Source organism: Nakaseomyces glabratus, chromosome E (genome assembly GCF_010111755.1).
Source record: "Nakaseomyces glabratus chromosome E, complete sequence".
Classification (NCBI taxonomy): Eukaryota; Fungi; Ascomycota; class Saccharomycetes; order Saccharomycetales; family Saccharomycetaceae; genus Nakaseomyces; species Nakaseomyces glabratus.
The window spans coordinates 1-20,143 of NC_088955.1; the positions used below are offsets into that span (position 1 = coordinate 1).

The 20,143-nt window shown below is 44.4% G+C and overlaps 2 protein-coding genes across 2 annotated transcripts; both read right to left on the reverse strand.

The window, feature by feature from the left end:
* Positions 1-3,777: 3,777 nt before the first annotated feature.
* GVI51_E00011 (uncharacterized protein) lies at positions 3,778-13,230 on the reverse strand (the record flags this gene model as incomplete). Its single annotated transcript, XM_065626609.1, has 1 exon — positions 3,778-13,230. The coding sequence occupies one exon, from the start codon at positions 13,228-13,230 to the stop codon at positions 3,778-3,780; it is 9,453 nt and encodes a 3,150-aa protein (XP_065482681.1).
* A 6,090-nt stretch (positions 13,231-19,320) lies between these two features.
* Positions 19,321-20,037, reverse strand: GVI51_E00033 (uncharacterized protein; the record flags this gene model as incomplete). The annotated part of the gene is made up of 1 exon (XM_445699.1): positions 19,321-20,037. The coding sequence occupies one exon, from the start codon at positions 20,035-20,037 to the stop codon at positions 19,321-19,323; it is 717 nt and encodes a 238-aa protein (XP_445699.1).
* Positions 20,038-20,143: the final 106 nt, after the last annotated feature.

Consider the following 20,143-nt stretch of genomic DNA (forward strand, 5'->3'; position numbering starts at 1 on the left):
AAGAGAGAGATCAGACCCCACAGCACCCAGACCCCACAGCACCCAGACCCCACAGCACCCAGACCCACAGCACCCAGACCCCACAGCACCCAGACCCCACAGCACCCAGACCCCACAGCACCCAGACCCCACAGCACCCAGACCCCACAGCACCCAGACCCCACAGCACAGCACCCAGACCCCACAGCACCCAGACCCCACAGCACCCAGACCCCACAGCACCCAGACCCCACAGCACCCAGACCCCACAGCACCCAGACCCCACAGCACCCAGACCCCACAGCACCCAGACCCCACAGCACCCAGACCCCACAGCACCCAGACCCCACAGCACCCAGACCCCACAGCACCCAGACCCCACAGCACCCAGACCCCACAGCACCCAGACCCCACAGCACCCAGACCCCACAGCACCCAGACCCCACAGCACCCAGACCCCACAGCACCCAGACCCCACAGCACCCAGACCCCACAGCACCCAGACCCCACAGCACCCAGACCCCACAGCACCCAGACCCCACAGCACCCAGACCCCACAGCACCCAGACCCCACAGCACCCAGACCCCACAGCACCCAGACCCCACAGCACCCAGACCCCACAGCACCCAGACCCCACAGCACCCAGACCCCACAGCACCCAGACCCCACAGCACCCAGACCCCACAGCACCCAGACCCCACAGCACCCAGACCCCACAGCACCCAGACCCCACAGCACCCAGACCCCACAGCACCCAGACCCCACAGCACCCAGACCCCACAGCACCCAGACCCCACAGCACCCAGACCCCACAGCACCCAGACTACACACCACCCAGACTACACACCACCCAGACTACACACCACCCACACCACACTCCACCCAGACCACACTCCACCCAGACCACACTCCACCCAGACCACACTCCACCCAGACCACACTCCACCCAGACCACACTCCACCGAGACCACACACTCTATACATGCCACATTCCACTACCCAGATTTTGAATTGCAATGTTACTATTATTCAATTTACATTTGTTATCATATATTTTCTATTTATTATCCTAATATTAAATTCTTAACAAGCAATGATCATATGGCAGTTACTTCACACAAATATCAGGTATCCCAAAGATGTTATATGTGACACCATTTACATACTAAACTATAAACATTACACTTTCATCGAATTATATTTTGTAGTTGTAAATTATCATTTATCATGTAGTTGACATATACATTGTATACCATTCATTTGTTATTAGTTGTTATATATTGTTACTAAACAGTTAACACTAACTTGTTGATATACTTTTATAATATATTTGTTTTATATTCTCTAGACACATCTAATCATCTAGTCAAAAGTAAAAGTTGCTATTTTTTTATAGCTCTTGTTCATTTTCATATATCATTTGGATTTAGTTTTATCTAGTACTTTGAATCCCATAATGGAGCCTTAGATATATATGGACATGTCATATACTCTACAGATGTCTTTTCATAAATGTATATACCGGTCCTGAAATATGTACAGTGAACTTTTTAATCTATCTACATGATATTCAGGACTCATTGTGGTATTCGTTATTATATTTCGGATAGCTCACTTTAAACTTACCACCAAAAATCCTCTCCTCATTACCAAAATATATATTATTGGAACCCTACACAGCCCTAATTAGGCCTAACTGTAACAACTGCAAACCCTACTTACCCAGACAAATGAATGAAACACAAACCCTAATTTAGCCCTAAGAGTTTTACCATACCCTATGTAACCCTAAAAAAATGAAAATCTGTTCTAGAAAGATGTTTTATGTCGAACAAAAATGCTCTTCACAGAAAAGTAACAGTCTGGTAAAAGTACTGCACAGATATTTTCGTATTCATCAGCAATAAATTCACACATGATATTGAATTGATGTGTGTTGTGTTGTGGAGGAATTCATTGTTTCAGGAATACATATGGGAATCCTACAAGGTCATAATAACTTACATCATGATAACAACTTCATCTCATGATCATTGTGAAGTAAATGTTGATAAAGTAAATACTGGTGACAAGTGATCAAGGCATATATGGGAAAGTCAAGAAAACCTCATAAAATAGACTGGATTGCTCATTTCATCCTCCTGCATAGTAATCAACCAATGATGTATTACAGGAGAAGAAGTCTTGAGTAGTTCAAAGGTATCCACTCAACAAGATTACAGTAATACAGTACTATCCTAATATATACATAGTTTTTTACCATCTCACAATGTAAACTATGTATGTCTAACTCCCACCATCAATCCCATCAATGAACCTTGGTAAGAGTTCAGATTCAATCAGATGAAAAACAACACTTCAGGGAGAACAATTGTTCTAGAGCAGAGTGGTTATTGTACTACAACAACGCATCGTTGAACACAACATCTCGCGTTTTTCGCAACTCTCAACCAGGCTGGGTAAATCAAATTGCTTTGTCGACTGTCTCGTAGAACGCAAGGTCTCGCGTTTTTCGCAACTTGATATCTGGACTTACAGGAGGACTCAGCTTGGCCCACTACCAGAACAATAGCATTTCAGAACAGAGACATGCTACTGTGATTCCACCACCTCAGACAGGGCTGTTTTTGTAGGAGAAAAATGTAAAAAGAAAGAATAGCTGCATGTATGAGGCGCTTATTAGTTATATATATGATTAATGTTGCTTGTAAATAAAAATAAACAACCCCTTCTGTTTATCTTTTAGCAGGTGCTGTACATTCTGTGTTCATGTGTAAATTTCGTCAATTCAGTAACGTAATCTTGAAATGTACAACACTATACTCTCTCAAGTATTGATAACAAAATCTTAAATCATTTCAGATTAATTTACGCAACAGCTCCAAATATGGATTCACAATACAAGCTATAAGAAGCAATACCTTCAGTATAATAAAAACTCACCAATAAGTTTTGACTGGTAAAACCATGCACTGTAACTAATATTTACTATTTCTATTCTGGCACTCATATATGTTTGAACAATTGAAGATCACAAAATTTGAAATTCATGTTTGGGTGCTGAAGTGCGCACTCTAACAAAACTTTACCACCACCTCCCTTCAACCAAATTGCCAACCCAGGGAAACCTTCCCTAGATGTTAGTGAAAAAGTAAGTACTCGTTCATCGATATATCCATGGTCATCTGAACATATATCGTATGATGTACTGTTGTGGAAATGCTGGCAGGGTAACTACAATCGGCCTTGATATTATTCATCAATCAACTAAAGCAGAATTTTGAACAGGGTAACTTAATCTGTCAGATGACTACCGTGCACTATCACATCTCGCGTTTTTCGCAGCATTTGAAGTTCAATCTTAAACCCACAGGCTCGAAACCATGGCTGACCAAGATATTATAAGAAACATCGACAACAGGAAGACGCATACAATACAATAATAAAGACATAAAACAACATAAAACTTTTAGAAGAGAAAAATAATTATAGTGTTAACTAATAGACAATATATACAAAAACTCTTGAGAATAATACTGCTCACATTATTAATATGAGTTATAGAAAACAGTACGTGAAACAAAAATAATAGCCCCAAATTACGAACAATTAATATATATAGGGAACCTTCAGTATTTTTTTACTTTAGTGTTTTTTTAGTTTTTTTTTGTTTTGTTGGACAATAATCTATCCATTTTATTATTATCGATAATAAAAGAAACAGCCTATCTAAAAATCATGGCTGGACGAACGTTTGTAATATTGTACATGTTGATCAGTCACGGAACTAGTACACTTTAGATCATACCGACAACTATTACTGCAATCATTGAGAATACAATACTGGAAGAAGCAACTCTAATCGAAGCACCCTTACCCTGTAGGACAGATGCTGTTTGCGTGCTGCTGAATCCACTGCCATTGTTGTTAACAGAGGAACCAGAAGGTGATAGAACAGTCGTGGCTGCCTGTTGACGTGATGATGGTTCTTGTTCTTGTCCTTGTCCTTGTCCTTGTTGTTGAGCTTGTGAAGGTACAGAGTTTGGTGTTTGGCTACCATGAATACCACTGACTGGAGATGCAGTGTCCATTGGACTCTGAACAGATGGAGATCCAGATGGTACAATATTGCCTACCGATTGGTGAACTGGCCCAGAGCCAGAGCCAGAGCCAGAGCCACTACCACCGGCTGTGCCAGCAGCTTGTGTTGGCTTTTCGTTGCCAGACCCTTGGCCAGCCACATTTTGTGACTGAGGTTTCTGAGAGTTGACAATACCACCTACACCTGCTGTTCCAGGAGCATTAGATCCAGCACCGGATACTGTTGAGACTGGTGCTGCACTTGAAACAGTGTTTCCATGACTCTGGTCACCTAGAGTTTCTGTTACTGTGGAAACAATTGTGTGACCGTGCTCATCAGCACCTGTGCTATGGGATACAACCTCGGTGAACGTGTGACCGTTAGAAACCACAGTGCTGGTGTAATCAGACCCAATATTTGCTTTAGAATTCGAAGGTGCGGGTGCATTGGTGATCGTGGTGGTTACTGTTGTAGGATTACCATTGGAGTCGGTAGTAGTGATATGCGAAATGACATCAGTTTCGGTACTGCCATTGCCCCTGTCGACTGTTGTAGTGTAGTCGGCTTCACCTCCGACAGAGACAGTGGAAATGGTAGTTGTTCCTGTCCTGGTGACAGCATCGTCGCCAACAGATGGGAAGTACGAAATTACAACAGTGGCAGTAGCAGTGTCTGCACTCACAGTTGTCGTAGTGACTGGAGGCTGAGAGTAAGCAGGAGCAGAAGTGTATACACCCTCACCTACTTGATCATATGACATAACAGTCACTGTAGTGGTGACCGTCTGACCGATATCATTAATCATTGTAACATGAGAAACAACAGCTGTAATCGTGTGACCATCAGAAACAAACACAGATGTGTAATCTGGTTCTTCTGTTAGAGTCACAGTTGTTATGATCGTGGTAGGCTTGCCGTCAGAGTCCTTGGTCGTGATGTGCGAAACAAGGTCTGTCTCGAAGTCACCGTTGCCCTTGTCGATCGTCGTGGTGTAGTCGGCCTCGCCGGCATCACTTGGCTTCAATGGGATGGTGGTGGTGATCGTGGTAGGCTTGCCGTCAGAGTCCTTGGTCGTGATGTGCGAAACAAGGTCTGTCTCGAAGTCACCGTTGCCCTTGTCGATCGTCGTGGTGTAGTCGGCCTCGCCGGCATCACTTGGCTTCAATGGGATGGTGGTGGTGATCGTGGTAGGCTTGCCGTCAGAGTCCTTGGTCGTGATGTGCGAAACAAGGTCTGTCTCGAAGTCACCGTTGCCCTTGTCGATCGTCGTCGTGTAGTCGGCCTCGCCGGCATCACTTGGCTTCAATGGGATGGTGGTGGTGATCGTGGTAGGCTTGCCGTCAGAGTCCTTGGTCGTGATGTGCGAAACAAGGTCTGTCTCGAAGTCACCGTTGCCCTTGTCGATCGTCGTCGTGTAGTCGGCCTCGCCGGCATCACTTGGCTTCAATGGGATGGTGGTGGTGATCGTGGTAGGCTTGCCGTCAGAGTCCTTGGTCGTGATGTGCGAAACAAGGTCTGTCTCGAAGTCACCGTTGCCCTTGTCGATCGTCGTCGTGTAGTCGGCCTCGCCGGCATCACTTGGCTTCAATGGGATGGTGGTGGTGATCGTGGTAGGCTTGCCGTCAGAGTCCTTGGTCGTGATGTGCGAAACAAGGTCTGTCTCGAAGTCACCGTTGCCCTTGTCGATCGTCGTCGTGTAGTCGGCCTCGCCGGCATCACTTGGCTTCAATGGGATGGTGGTGGTGATCGTGGTAGGCTTGCCGTCAGAGTCCTTGGTCGTGATGTGCGAAACAAGGTCTGTCTCGAAGTCACCGTTGCCCTTGTCGATCGTCGTCGTGTAGTCGGCCTCGCCGGCATCACTTGGCTTCAATGGGATGGTGGTGGTGATCGTGGTAGGCTTGCCGTCAGAGTCCTTGGTCGTGATGTGCGAAACAAGGTCTGTCTCGAAGTCACCGTTGCCCTTGTCGATCGTCGTGGTGTAGTCGGCCTCGCCGGCATCACTTGGCTTCAATGGGATGGTGGTGGTGATCGTGGTAGGCTTGCCGTCAGAGTCCTTGGTCGTGATGTGCGAAACAAGGTCTGTCTCGAAGTCACCGTTGCCCTTGTCGATCGTCGTGGTGTAGTCGGCCTCGCCGGCATCACTTGGCTTCAATGGGATGGTGGTGGTGATCGTGGTAGGCTTGCCGTCAGAGTCCTTGGTCGTGATGTGCGAAACAAGGTCTGTCTCGAAGTCACCGTTGCCCTTGTCGATCGTCGTGGTGTAGTCGGCCTCGCCGGCATCACTTGGCTTCAATGGGATGGTGGTGGTGATCGTGGTAGGCTTGCCGTCAGAGTCCTTGGTCGTGATGTGCGAAACAAGGTCTGTCTCGAAGTCACCGTTGCCCTTGTCGATCGTCGTGGTGTAGTCGGCCTCGCCGGCATCACTTGGCTTCAATGGGATGGTGGTGGTGATCGTGGTAGGCTTGCCGTCAGAGTCCTTGGTCGTGATGTGCGAAACAAGGTCTGTCTCGAAGTCACCGTTGCCCTTGTCGATCGTCGTCGTGTAGTCGGCCTCGCCGGCATCACTTGGCTTCAATGGGATGGTGGTGGTGATCGTGGTAGGCTTGCCGTCAGAGTCCTTGGTCGTGATGTGCGAAACAAGGTCTGTCTCGAAGTCACCGTTGCCCTTGTCGATCGTCGTCGTGTAGTCGGCCTCGCCGCTAGCAGTGATGGTGGAGATAGTGGTGGTACCTGTACGGGTAACCCCATCCTCGCCCTCAGATGGCGAGTAAGAGATCACAACTGTCTTGCTATTACCGTCGTCCTCCGTCACAGTGGTTGTCACAACTGGTGGCTGTGAGTAAGGTGGAGCAGACGTGTACACGCCGTCGCCTACCTGATCGAAGGAGGCCATCGTGGTGGTGTATGTAACAGTGTTACCGTCTGAATCAGTGGTGGTGATGTGGGAGACTACTTCTGTGATGGTGTGACCGTCGGAAGTAATGGTGGTGGTGTAGTCTGCCTCGCCGGCATCACTTGGCTTCAATGGGATGGTGGTGGTGATCGTGGTAGGCTTGCCGTCAGAGTCCTTGGTCGTGATGTGCGAAACAAGGTCTGTCTCGAAGTCACCGTTGCCCTTGTCGATCGTCGTGGTGTAGTCGGCCTCGCCGGCATCACTTGGCTTCAATGGGATGGTGGTGGTGATCGTGGTAGGCTTGCCGTCAGAGTCCTTGGTCGTGATGTGCGAAACAAGGTCTGTCTCGAAGTCACCGTTGCCCTTGTCGATCGTCGTGGTGTAGTCGGCCTCGCCGGCATCACTTGGCTTCAATGGGATGGTGGTGGTGATCGTGGTAGGCTTGCCGTCAGAGTCCTTGGTCGTGATGTGCGAAACAAGGTCTGTCTCGAAGTCACCGTTGCCCTTGTCGATCGTCGTCGTGTAGTCGGCCTCGCCGGCATCACTTGGCTTCAATGGGATGGTGGTGGTGATCGTGGTAGGCTTGCCGTCAGAGTCCTTGGTCGTGATGTGCGAAACAAGGTCTGTCTCGAAGTCACCGTTGCCCTTGTCGATCGTCGTGGTGTAGTCGGCCTCGCCGGCATCACTTGGCTTCAATGGGATGGTGGTGGTGATCGTGGTAGGCTTGCCGTCAGAGTCCTTGGTCGTGATGTGCGAAACAAGGTCTGTCTCGAAGTCACCGTTGCCCTTGTCGATCGTCGTGGTGTAGTCGGCCTCGCCGGCATCACTTGGCTTCAATGGGATGGTGGTGGTGATCGTGGTAGGCTTGCCGTCAGAGTCCTTGGTCGTGATGTGCGAAACAAGGTCTGTCTCGAAGTCACCGTTGCCCTTGTCGATCGTCGTGGTGTAGTCGGCCTCGCCGGCATCACTTGGCTTCAATGGGATGGTGGTGGTGATCGTGGTAGGCTTGCCGTCAGAGTCCTTGGTCGTGATGTGCGAAACAAGGTCTGTCTCGAAGTCACCGTTGCCCTTGTCGATCGTCGTCGTGTAGTCGGCCTCGCCGGCATCACTTGGCTTCAATGGGATGGTGGTGGTGATCGTGGTAGGCTTGCCGTCAGAGTCCTTGGTCGTGATGTGCGAAACAAGGTCTGTCTCGAAGTCACCGTTGCCCTTGTCGATCGTCGTCGTGTAGTCGGCCTCGCCGGCATCACTTGGCTTCAATGGGATGGTGGTGGTGATCGTGGTAGGCTTGCCGTCAGAGTCCTTGGTCGTGATGTGCGAAACAAGGTCTGTCTCGAAGTCACCGTTGCCCTTGTCGATCGTCGTCGTGTAGTCGGCCTCGCCGGCATCACTTGGCTTCAATGGGATGGTGGTGGTGATCGTGGTAGGCTTGCCGTCAGAGTCCTTGGTCGTGATGTGCGAAACAAGGTCTGTCTCGAAGTCACCGTTGCCCTTGTCGATCGTCGTGGTGTAGTCGGCCTCGCCGGCATCACTTGGCTTCAATGGGATGGTGGTGGTGATCGTGGTAGGCTTGCCGTCAGAGTCCTTGGTCGTGATGTGCGAAACAAGGTCTGTCTCGAAGTCACCGTTGCCCTTGTCGATCGTCGTCGTGTAGTCGGCCTCGCCGGCATCACTTGGCTTCAATGGGATGGTGGTGGTGATCGTGGTAGGCTTGCCGTCAGAGTCCTTGGTCGTGATGTGCGAAACAAGGTCTGTCTCGAAGTCACCGTTGCCCTTGTCGATCGTCGTCGTGTAGTCGGCCTCGCCGGCATCACTTGGCTTCAATGGGATGGTGGTGGTGATCGTGGTAGGCTTGCCGTCAGAGTCCTTGGTCGTGATGTGCGAAACAAGGTCTGTCTCGAAGTCACCGTTGCCCTTGTCGATCGTCGTGGTGTAGTCGGCCTCGCCGGCATCACTTGGCTTCAATGGGATGGTGGTGGTGATCGTGGTAGGCTTGCCGTCAGAGTCCTTGGTCGTGATGTGCGAAACAAGGTCTGTCTCGAAGTCACCGTTGCCCTTGTCGATCGTCGTCGTGTAGTCGGACTCTTCAACTTTCGATTTTGAATAACTTGTAGATGACGTATATGGGGCTTGTGCATCTATATAGTCACGTGTAGCGTTGAACAGAGTGCTGCTCGTAACAATATCGCCCTTCTCATCAGTGGTGATGAAGAACGAGATCCAGTCCGACTCAATGTAGTCCGACGCAGTGGTGGCTGTCACAGTCACCGGTGGAGGACTGTAGGTGGCCGTCGAGTTTGTCGTGATCAGACCCCCGAATTCATTGGTGGTCGTCCAGTAGCTGATGACCAGATACTCAGTCACTTCGTTGCCCAGATCAACTGTCTTCGTCACAGCTGGAGGTGCAGGCCCGAACGACGTGTGGGGGGCCTCCGGCAAGTTGTAGTCACGCGTGGCGTTGAACAGAGTGCTGCTCGTAACAATATCGCCCTTCTCATCAGTGGTGATGAAGAACGAGATCCAGTCCGACTCAATGTAGTCCGACGCAGTGGTGGCTGTCACAGTCACCGGTGGAGGACTGTAGGTGGCCGTCGAGTTTGTCGTGATCAGACCCCCGAATTCATTGGTGGTCGTCCAGTAGCTGATGACCAGATACTCAGTCACTTCGTTGCCCAGATCAACTGTCTTCGTCACAGCTGGAGGTGCAGGCCCGAACGACGTGTGGGGGGCCTCCGGCAAGTTGTAGTCACGCGTGGCGTTGAACAGAGTGCTGCTCGTAACAATATCGCCCTTCTCATCAGTGGTGATGAAGAACGAGATCCAGTCCGACTCAATGTAGTCCGACGCAGTGGTGGCTGTCACAGTCACCGGTGGAGGACTGTAGGTGGCCGTCGAGTTTGTCGTGATCAGACCCCCGAATTCATTGGTGGTCGTCCAGTAGCTGATGACCAGATACTCAGTCACTTCGTTGCCCAGATCAACTGTCTTCGTCACAGCTGGAGGTGCAGGCCCGAACGACGTGTGGGGGGCCTCCGGCAAGTTGTAGTCACGCGTGGCGTTGAACAGAGTGCTGCTCGTAACAATATCGCCCTTCTCATCAGTGGTGATGAAGAACGAGATCCAGTCCGACTCAATGTAGTCCGACGCAGTGGTGGCTGTCACAGTCACCGGTGGAGGACTGTAGGTGGCCGTCGAGTTTGTCGTGATCAGACCCCCGAATTCATTGGTGGTCGTCCAGTAGCTGATGACCAGATACTCAGTCACTTCGTTGCCCAGATCAACTGTCTTCGTCACAGCTGGAGGTGCAGGCCCGAACGACGTGTGGGGGGCCTCCGGCAAGTTGTAGTCACGCGTGGCGTTGAACAGAGTGCTGCTCGTAACAATATCGCCCTTCTCATCAGTGGTGATGAAGAACGAGATCCAGTCCGACTCAATGTAGTCCGACGCAGTGGTGGCTGTCACAGTCACCGGTGGAGGACTGTAGGTGGCCGTCGAGTTTGTCGTGATCAGACCCCCGAATTCATTGGTGGTCGTCCAGTAGCTGATGACCAGATACTCAGTCACTTCGTTGCCCAGATCAACTGTCTTCGTCACAGCTGGAGGTGCAGGCCCGAACGACGTGTGGGGGGCCTCCGGCAAGTTGTAGTCACGCGTGGCGTTGAACAGAGTGCTGCTCGTAACAATATCGCCCTTCTCATCAGTGGTGATGAAGAACGAGATCCAGTCCGACTCAATGTAGTCCGACGCAGTGGTGGCTGTCACAGTCACCGGTGGAGGACTGTAGGTGGCCGTCGAGTTTGTCGTGATCAGACCCCCGAATTCATTGGTGGTCGTCCAGTAGCTGATGACCAGATACTCAGTCACTTCGTTGCCCAGATCAACTGTCTTCGTCACAGCTGGAGGTGCAGGCCCGAACGACGTGTGGGGGGCCTCCGGCAAGTTGTAGTCACGCGTGGCGTTGAACAGAGTGCTGCTCGTAACAATATCGCCCTTCTCATCAGTGGTGATGAAGAACGAGATCCAGTCCGACTCAATGTAGTCCGACGCAGTGGTGGCTGTCACAGTCACCGGTGGAGGACTGTAGGTGGCCGTCGAGTTTGTCGTGATCAGACCCCCGAATTCATTGGTGGTCGTCCAGTAGCTGATGACCAGATACTCAGTCACTTCGTTGCCCAGATCAACTGTCTTCGTCACAGCTGGAGGTGCAGGCCCGAACGACGTGTGGGGGGCCTCCGGCAAGTTGTAGTCACGCGTGGCGTTGAACAGAGTGCTGCTCGTAACAATATCGCCCTTCTCATCAGTGGTGATGAAGAACGAGATCCAGTCCGACTCAATGTAGTCCGACGCAGTGGTGGCTGTCACAGTCACCGGTGGAGGACTGTAGGTGGCCGTCGAGTTTGTCGTGATCAGACCCCCGAATTCATTGGTGGTCGTCCAGTAGCTGATGACCAGATACTCAGTCACTTCGTTGCCCAGATCAACTGTCTTCGTCACAGCTGGAGGTGCAGGCCCATGCAATGGGATGGTGGTGGTGATCGTGGTAGGCTTGCCGTCAGAGTCCTGGGTCGTGATGTGCGAAACAAGGTCTGTCTCGAAGTCACCGTTGCCCTTGTCTATCGTCGTCGTGTAATCAGCCTCACTGCTTGGTTTAAGTGGAGCAGTAGAGGTAATGGTTGTAGTTCCTGTTATTATTACTCCATTGACATCAGTTGTTATGAAGAATGAGATAATATCTTCTTCAAGGTAATTCGGTTGTGTAATAGTAGTGGTTGTTACAGGTGGCGGGCTATAAACTATACTGTGTGTAAGTGTACCAAATGAGACTCCCCATGGTTTGGGCGTATCTCCCGGTATTGGATCATAAGACCTCACTACATATTCTGTAATGCCGTTCCCCAAATCAATAGTTTGTGTATCTTCTTTAGGTTGGATCCATGCTATGTAGTAGGTGTCAGAATAAGCCGGTACCCCATATTCATTAGTATAAGGAGATTGGGATACAACATAAATATCAGTTTCTTCAGGTCCTGGGATAGTTAAGGTGGTCACCACTGGAGGAGGTAATGGATCGTAGCCTACTACGGTAATCTGCTTTTGATACGTCACAGGATATCGATGTGGTATTTTCTTAACCGTTTCCAGATTTGGAGCAGGTCTCGATACAAATATGTATTCACGTCCTCCATCTATGTTTGGAACATTAAGTTTAGTCTTCTTCCCACTATCTTGATTTAAAATTTCAAAACGATCAAGTCCTACATTTGAAACATTAAAACTATCGGTATCATCGTAAAGTATTTGAAACAAATAAGTACCGCAGGGAGGTGGGTTTTGAATCAAAAGATTGGGAAGTGTAATAGTACCTGAACCTTCCGCTAATATTATATTGTTTATACGAGTATTGCAACTATTGGAGGTGCCTGGGTCAACATCAGGGTCTTGAAATGATTCATAATGATAACGTGTGTTTATTGTACAGGTTGATATTGGTGCATAACCATGAAACCCGTCTAATGCAATTATTGTGGCATTATCTGTGCCTTCGAAAATATCTGCATAAACTTGAACTACCGTTGAAAAGTCTAGTTTACCGGATAATAAATTCTGCTTTTTCCACAAACCATCGGGGACTATTTTGTCAGGTCCCAAATCAACTGCGGGTAAATATTGTCGAGAATGAGGGTAATAATGGGGATATACCACCTCTAATGTTCCCTCTATGTGCATGAAGGAATTGTATGGTGCCTCGTAATGTCCTCCAACATGAAACGAAGCTCTAGTTCTGGGCCAACTGTCATCAAAGCCAGATAATTCTGGAGGAGCAATAGATATTTTACTGGTTGCATCAACAAAAATACCATCTGCTCCAGCATCAATATCAAAATCCCAATTATCGGGTATAACTGAATCAGTACCATCAGGAATAGAATTTGCAGATCCAAAATCCCTGGCATTATATATAAAGGTTGAACCTTCTGTTAGGGTTACTTTACCACCAACATGAAATCGGTGGTTTACTGTTGCGCCAGGACTAGGGGTTACAGGGGGGTAGACAGTCAACGTAGATGAGCCAGAAAGATCAATTCCAGCTACAAAATCGATATTAGTGTAGTTTTGGATAGTAAGGTGAGAATTTTTTAAAACCAGCAAGTCATTTTCAGTTAAGGTTTTTGTCGCAGCAGTTGCACCATCGAGAGTTAACGTTTGATCTTGGTAAGTAATAGCTATGGCTGTATGCCACAATATCAAAGTTAGGTAAATATTTCGCAATAGCATATTGCACGCACTGAAATAGTAACACTGCCCTAAAAGCTAGAAGGGGAAAAAAGAACTTTCTTTCAACAATCTTAGGTCAATAGATTTTTTTTTCAAATTTCTATTATTTATTTTGTCTTCCAAAAGCAAAAAAAACAACATAAAGTAACAAGCTTTGTTGTTATAACTCCTTATATGTACTTACGTGAAGGAAGATATTTTGTACTATATAACGAAAGCATATATTAAAACGTGAGCACAAGGAAAAACTTTTTGACGAAAAATCACCCCCAAGGAAAGCGAATATTTCAAAGCTGAACAAATGAAAATTTCAGTTCTTTATATAATTCCAGGAAATCTTTCATATCCATGTTGTCATAGTATGTAATATGGATCTGGTGAAACTACAGTAGCTAACAAAGGAGTCAATCCTATTCCTTCAGGTTGGGGGTTTGGCTGCTGCACTCTCCTCTTGTAGTAGTTTATAATCGACCATTCAAAATCAAGGAAAGCTTCCGGGCCTTCTTCATCCCTTTCAAAATAAAGGAATTGAACTATCAGAAAAATAAAGCTAGTTGAAACAGCAATGCTTAGGCAAGCACACATACGATGCGGTAGCACCCGGATTACATCAATTGAGAAGTTTCTTCGGGATTTGGGTAAATTAGACAATTCGCAATTTTTCAGTTCATTAGTGCTTTGTAAGGTTTTGCTCGTTGAAACCTACCAAAAAAGGTGGTCAGTTACCATTCTCTTTGTACTTTTTTCCGTTAGAATCCTCCCAAATAATAGGACAGCACACTATCAGCAAGGCCATATATAAATTCAGTGTATCAAATCTTGTTGTCTATATTGGACAAATCCGTAGGATAAGATGCTTTTATGGATCAGCCAATGAGAGGGGAGCATAAAAAAGTCTCTGAATCAGTATTTTGTACGCTTGTTTCTATCGAGACAGAAAAAGTGGGATGAAACGGGAAATTTCAACAGACTTAATAAGAAATGTCCTCCCGAGAAACAGAAGGGAGTCCATATTTCTGCAAGAGAAGCAGTTAAGTGTAATGATTACAGATGTAAAGATATTCCCGGTCGTGATTTTCCCGGTCGTGATTTATGCCCGATCTTGATTTTCCCGATCAATATTTATGCCCGATCTTGGTTTTCCCGGTCGTGATTTTCGATGCGCGAGATTAGAAGGCAAATCACAGTTCGTTCGCTTGCAGCAGCATGTTCTGTGGGTTGTGCAAAAGATCGTGGGATATTTTGCTTCTACGGTCTCTGACAAAGGTTTCATTTCTTATTTCCGTCAAATTGCAAAAGAGTTCCTTCCGCTTTACCAAGAGATATAGTGCGGTCCGGGTTTGTCTGTGCAGAATTGCTTTCAAAAAAAGAAAGAAGCGGATGAAGTCATTTTTTTCAGGGATGGAAGTCCTGACCAAATTACCGGTGGTGTATGGGTGTATTCCTGACTTCTTTTCTGTGGTTGTCTTGGTATCGCGGGAGTTGAGTGGAACGAGTAAGTAAGCTGAGTAAGGGTTGCGTGAGCGGTGGGGGGTTGGTTCTTAGAATTCCAGAACAATCCCTAGCATACGGGTATTTTGCCATTTTGCTTTCCTGTTTGCTCAGAGTAAGTCTTCAACTGGGCATTAAGTGCCGAGTTGGTAAGCACGTCTGCAACTGTTTCAATGTACTAGCTCCACCAGATTCGAAGAACGAACTACTCAAGTGTTGTGCATTTAGAATTTTCTGTACTACGCATATACTACAGAGAAATGGTTATTACGTAAAGACAGGGACCCTCATCTAGTGTATCAGTAATCTTTACAGAGAAGGCAATAAATAAATCAGTTGTTTAGCATAACTATATCAACAGTTGTTATATTTTTGCTTGTGTACTCCTTGGCACTCCCTTGAGTTGAGAGCTATTATTTCTCTTCAAATAATCTCGTCACACAATTTGTTCAAACCAAGATTGGGTATAATAGGATAGTACTAAGCAAGGTCTCTATAATCATAAGGGCAGCATTATGTTCCTGTCTGTATATTTGATTTCTGAGAAGTATTCTGTAAGCAGCGCATAGAAAAATAACTATCGGGCTTTAGGAGAACTGCATGGGTTTGAAAAATACAAACTACTGATTATCGTTCAAAGAAAACTCTGTAATTGTTTAATAACGAAAGATTATTTAGCAATATCAATGTTTTAGTAGTTGTCGTTGTTTCAGGTAAATCCCAAAAGGGGTATCTCTTTCAAGTATCCTTCTATATTCTAATTTCCTTATTTACTATTTCTTTCTACAGCCTAGTAAAAATTCATATACAGTAGTTTGGGCAAAGCAGTTGAGTAACCCCTTTAATCGTTATTAGCGTATTGCAGTTATATACAGCTAACAAGCAAGAAATTGGCTTAATGAGTGACTTTGTGACTACATTGTAGATTTATGCCACCCTATTATCCTAATCCACTTAATATTATTAATCTTATGAGAAAAGAACTCCATGTTTGTCTAGTAATATTAGTATTATTTTGCCTTGTTGGTTTTCCTATAAGTTAGCAAACCTGTCCCTTGTATACTGCTACATTGCAAAAATGGAAGCTATTTGCATGTGTTAGCTTATCAATTATATACATTGATAGAGAGTAATATTATTTACATAGTGATATTAGTATATAGTTCTTCCTCCTCGTACTAATCAATTGAAGGCAGTCATTTTTTAGTGTAACAGTATGCAAATACTGATCTTGATGTAACGATGCAGCAGGGGACTCTTTTATATTCTTCTCGTCGTATTACTTTCATCCGAGGTGATTTATCTGAAATACTTTTACCCGGCTATTATTTATTCTGCTATTCTAGACATCATTGATGTTGAAAAGAAAAATAAGATTCTATTCTGTTCAGTATTCTCTTGTTATCCATTTAGATAGTACCTTGGTGACTCCAGAGGAATCACTCTCAATTTGACCAATCAATATAGTATTATGGTGGCACAAATAAATACACCGAAAATGGTATGAGATAGAATGGTCATGGGTTACTGGCAGTCCTCCAGCTAACTTTAGGTAATATTGGAAGTGCAATAGAGTTGAAGGAAGCACAACAAATAGTAGGAAAAACATAGTATGAACACTAATAAGTAGCCTACGGATGATAATCAGTCGAAGTATAGAGAAAAATGATATTAGTGAATAGTATTATAAATCTTATAGAGAGATTAATGGCATCATCAATACATGAAAGGGTAACTGGTCTGACGCATTGAAAAGGGACTGTTATTGAAGAATTTCTTGAGTTTAGATTATTTTGGTCTTGTCTATTGATTCATCTTTTTACTAATTAAAATGGGACGGAAAAAATAAGGCTATACAGAAGCTGGTGTATTCGAACCTACCTATTGAATGGTTGTTTTAAGTGTTTGCATTAGATGGACATTATTGACCAACAACTCTACTCAGTTGTTACTGCAAATTGTGGTAAGATATTTGGCTTTATAAAACACATGGTAGCAACATATCACATAAGAGCAAGGAATAGTCATGGTATGCCAAGGTTCATTCACCTTGTATACAGGAAATAAGGGGTCCACCATTATTATCCCGACCTTTGATAGTTAATGTAAAATATTAAGCCTTAGCCATGATGACACATACTTGTAAACTAAACGTTTATTTGTGGACAAACATTAGTTTCTATGTTGTTTACCGTGGTGTGGACAGCACCGGTATTTCATTTAATATATTGAAAAACAAACAGGTTCATCATATGTTCTAAGTCCGTCTATACTATCTGTGTATCCAGGTATCATATTCAAATTGTGGCCAAAGAACTTAAAACAATAAAAATTAAGAGTTCAGACTTTAATTACCACATGAGATGATTGTAATGATAAGACCCTCAGAGGTATAGATCGCCTTGCCCAACCACTCAGGTCAATGTAAGGAAAATTTATCCTTTAGCTTGGCTCCTAGTTGATATAATTAATTTTAGTGCACTAGATTAGCTACTATGCCATATGTAGATTTGTTGTTGCTTAATGATTAAAGCAATAGATCCAGCACTTTGCTGTGTCCCTCAATAAGCAGGGCTAGTTATTGAAACAGTTTGGAGATTGGCAGTAATTTCTCCATTGCTGATGTCTAATAACTCATAAACTAATGAGGCTACTCGAATAAAGTGATACTAATTGGGCTGGGTGTAGGGAGAAAGTCTTCCCCTAGATGAAATTCAAGCATTAAGCATACGTTGGACAGTATAGAATGAATGAATTTCGTAAGATCAATGGTATTTATAGACTTAGTGGTTAAGAAAAACGACTCTACCATTTCATTCGTATTATTGAAGCTATATATTTGGATCTTCACTGAACACTTGGTCTCTCCAACTATAGATTTAATATTGCACAGATAGTTGATATGTTTTGGTAAGTCCTAAGTTGTGTGAAATAAAACAATTTCTATATATTTGTGAACGTCATTCACTGGTTTTAGACATTATTCAACCCCACACATGAAGCTTTTACAAGCGACATTTTTAATAAAACTTCATGAGAAAAGGTGAATGAATTTAGCTTTTTAGACACAAAGTCATATGTTTTCCTTGTTATTTTAAGATTCTTTTTAGTAAAAAATACTCAGTACTTTCTGTTGCTAATTTATGAATAATACATAATGGCGACGATTATTTTAAATGGTAGCAACCTCAAAATTCGTCGAAAGAATAGATTTTGGAATGCAGATATATCACAGATCTGATTTGCACCTAGCTTTCAGTAATTCGCAAATAAAGGGAAACAGAATTCTTTGTTATATGTTTGTATTTTGCACATACCTTAATATGCGGATGGATTACAAGACCAACAAAATAAAGTGCATTTTAAGGTTTATATATTGGCAGTTTCTAAAGTTTTAAAACAACTTTAATCCTACCGATACTGGCAATATTCTTTGCTCGTGTGATAGTCTCCAAGTATAACTATATATATGCTATGGCCTATATGTCTGTACACTGTCATTTCCAATTTTTGGTGTATTTCTGAAATTTTTATTGCATCTTGTAGGAGTTTATCAGTAGTAGAGGTATAGTTTCACACATGTATCGTTTTCAATTTCCAAAGAAATAGGCTTGTATTTTATTCTCTGTGTGGTTTCGCTACAGATAGATAAGTAAAATGATTCTCATACTCATATGAATTTTAAAACTGGAAAGAATTCATCATAACTAGCAAGCTATGGTTTGACTATATTCATTGAAGTATGGGTTCAACATGAAGCTACAAAAGCGACTAAAAATAGAGGTGAGAATACGTAAACCACTAACAAATACAATGGTTCAGGTAACCGGTTTTCAGATTTACTGAACTTGAAGGTGAATTAATGTAAGGATTGTTCGGTCTAATTACAATTGGTACGATTGTCAAACTCAATGTTGATCTTTGCCAAATGAACATCTGTGTCCGTTGTAACACTTCTTTGATACTAAATAGTGATGAGTATTTCTATGGAAGCGTTGAAGTTAAATGAGTATGATATATCATGACTACGACAAAACTACAGCCAGTATTTTAAAAGTAGTAACAGGAAGCCTGTAAATATTTTTTAGCCACCTAAGTATTTTGAACCATGCATAACCATCTAATTCAACAAAGGCTTTTTGCAAGAAAATAAATCTCATATACTGCTCTTTTACGGTTGATAATAGGCTTATCACAAAGCATTGATATTTAACATTTATGTAATGGAAGTTAACATATAGCAGTTGTGGAGGAAGAAAGTGGGAGTTACCCAGACACTAACTTATCTACTAATCTTTACAGTCCTGTTTGGTAATCGTCTGCTCTAAAAACCATAGTATGTCAGGGTAATTCATGGGATATTTTGTAGGTTTCTACTGAAATAAAAGAACAAATACAATCCATACAATTCACTGCTATATCAAAGGGAAATAACATTATATAGCTGTCAGCAATTCTAATTCACCGAAAAGGTGAAAATCAAAGTATTTATATGTTTACACAACACATAGAAGATGAAAAGGATTTGCGATGCTTCGATTTTGGTGATTTGATACAATCGGAAAGAAAATGAGGTATAGTACTGAAATATTTTGTTCATTAGCTTAGCAACAATAAAGCTAACAAGGTAGCTAAAGCTCCAATTCTACTCAAACAACTTAAATTGGCAGCAGAACCTGCATATTGAGAAATTACAGCGCTCGAATGTAGCTCAACTACAGAAACAGAAGATGTTAGGGAATGAGATTTGCCTGTGATGGCCTCACTAGCATCTTGACGCCGTGACTTTGTTGTAGTTTCACGTGATACAACTAAAGATCCTGTAGCGTCAAGATTTGCATTTGAAGCGTCAATAGTGTAACTTGAAGTCCTGGTACCTACATTACCTTGATTGTCGGTTTCTGAGCAATATGTGATAACCTTAGTTATAGTTTTACCGACAGTGTCAGTGAATATACTGGTTGATGGTGAAGGAATTGATACTGTCTTGTTTGCAAAAGCAGAATTCTGAGAACTGGTTTGTTTTGATGTCAAAGCCACAGAAGAACTCGATATGGTAACTGAAGAGCTCAAAGAAGCCTCTTGATGAGATGTAACGCTTTCTGTTGAGCTGACAGTACTCATTAATGTAGGGAATGAGGATGAGTTGCTTGCAACTACTGAACTAGTATGTGAGTAGGGACTACTCGAAGCTGAAACAGAAGACAAAGCTGACACATATAATGAGGAAGAGGAACCAGAAGTGGAAGAAGAACCAGAAGACGCAGCAGAATATGATGAACTAATAGATGTTGGTGATGAATTTGGTGTACTCATGAGAGTTGTAGTCGTGGTGCTCTATATATCATGATTTTGTGTTATAATCTATTTGTTGATCAGTGTGTAAGACTAATTTGAGTTTGAGTTAAGAAAGACTGAAGTA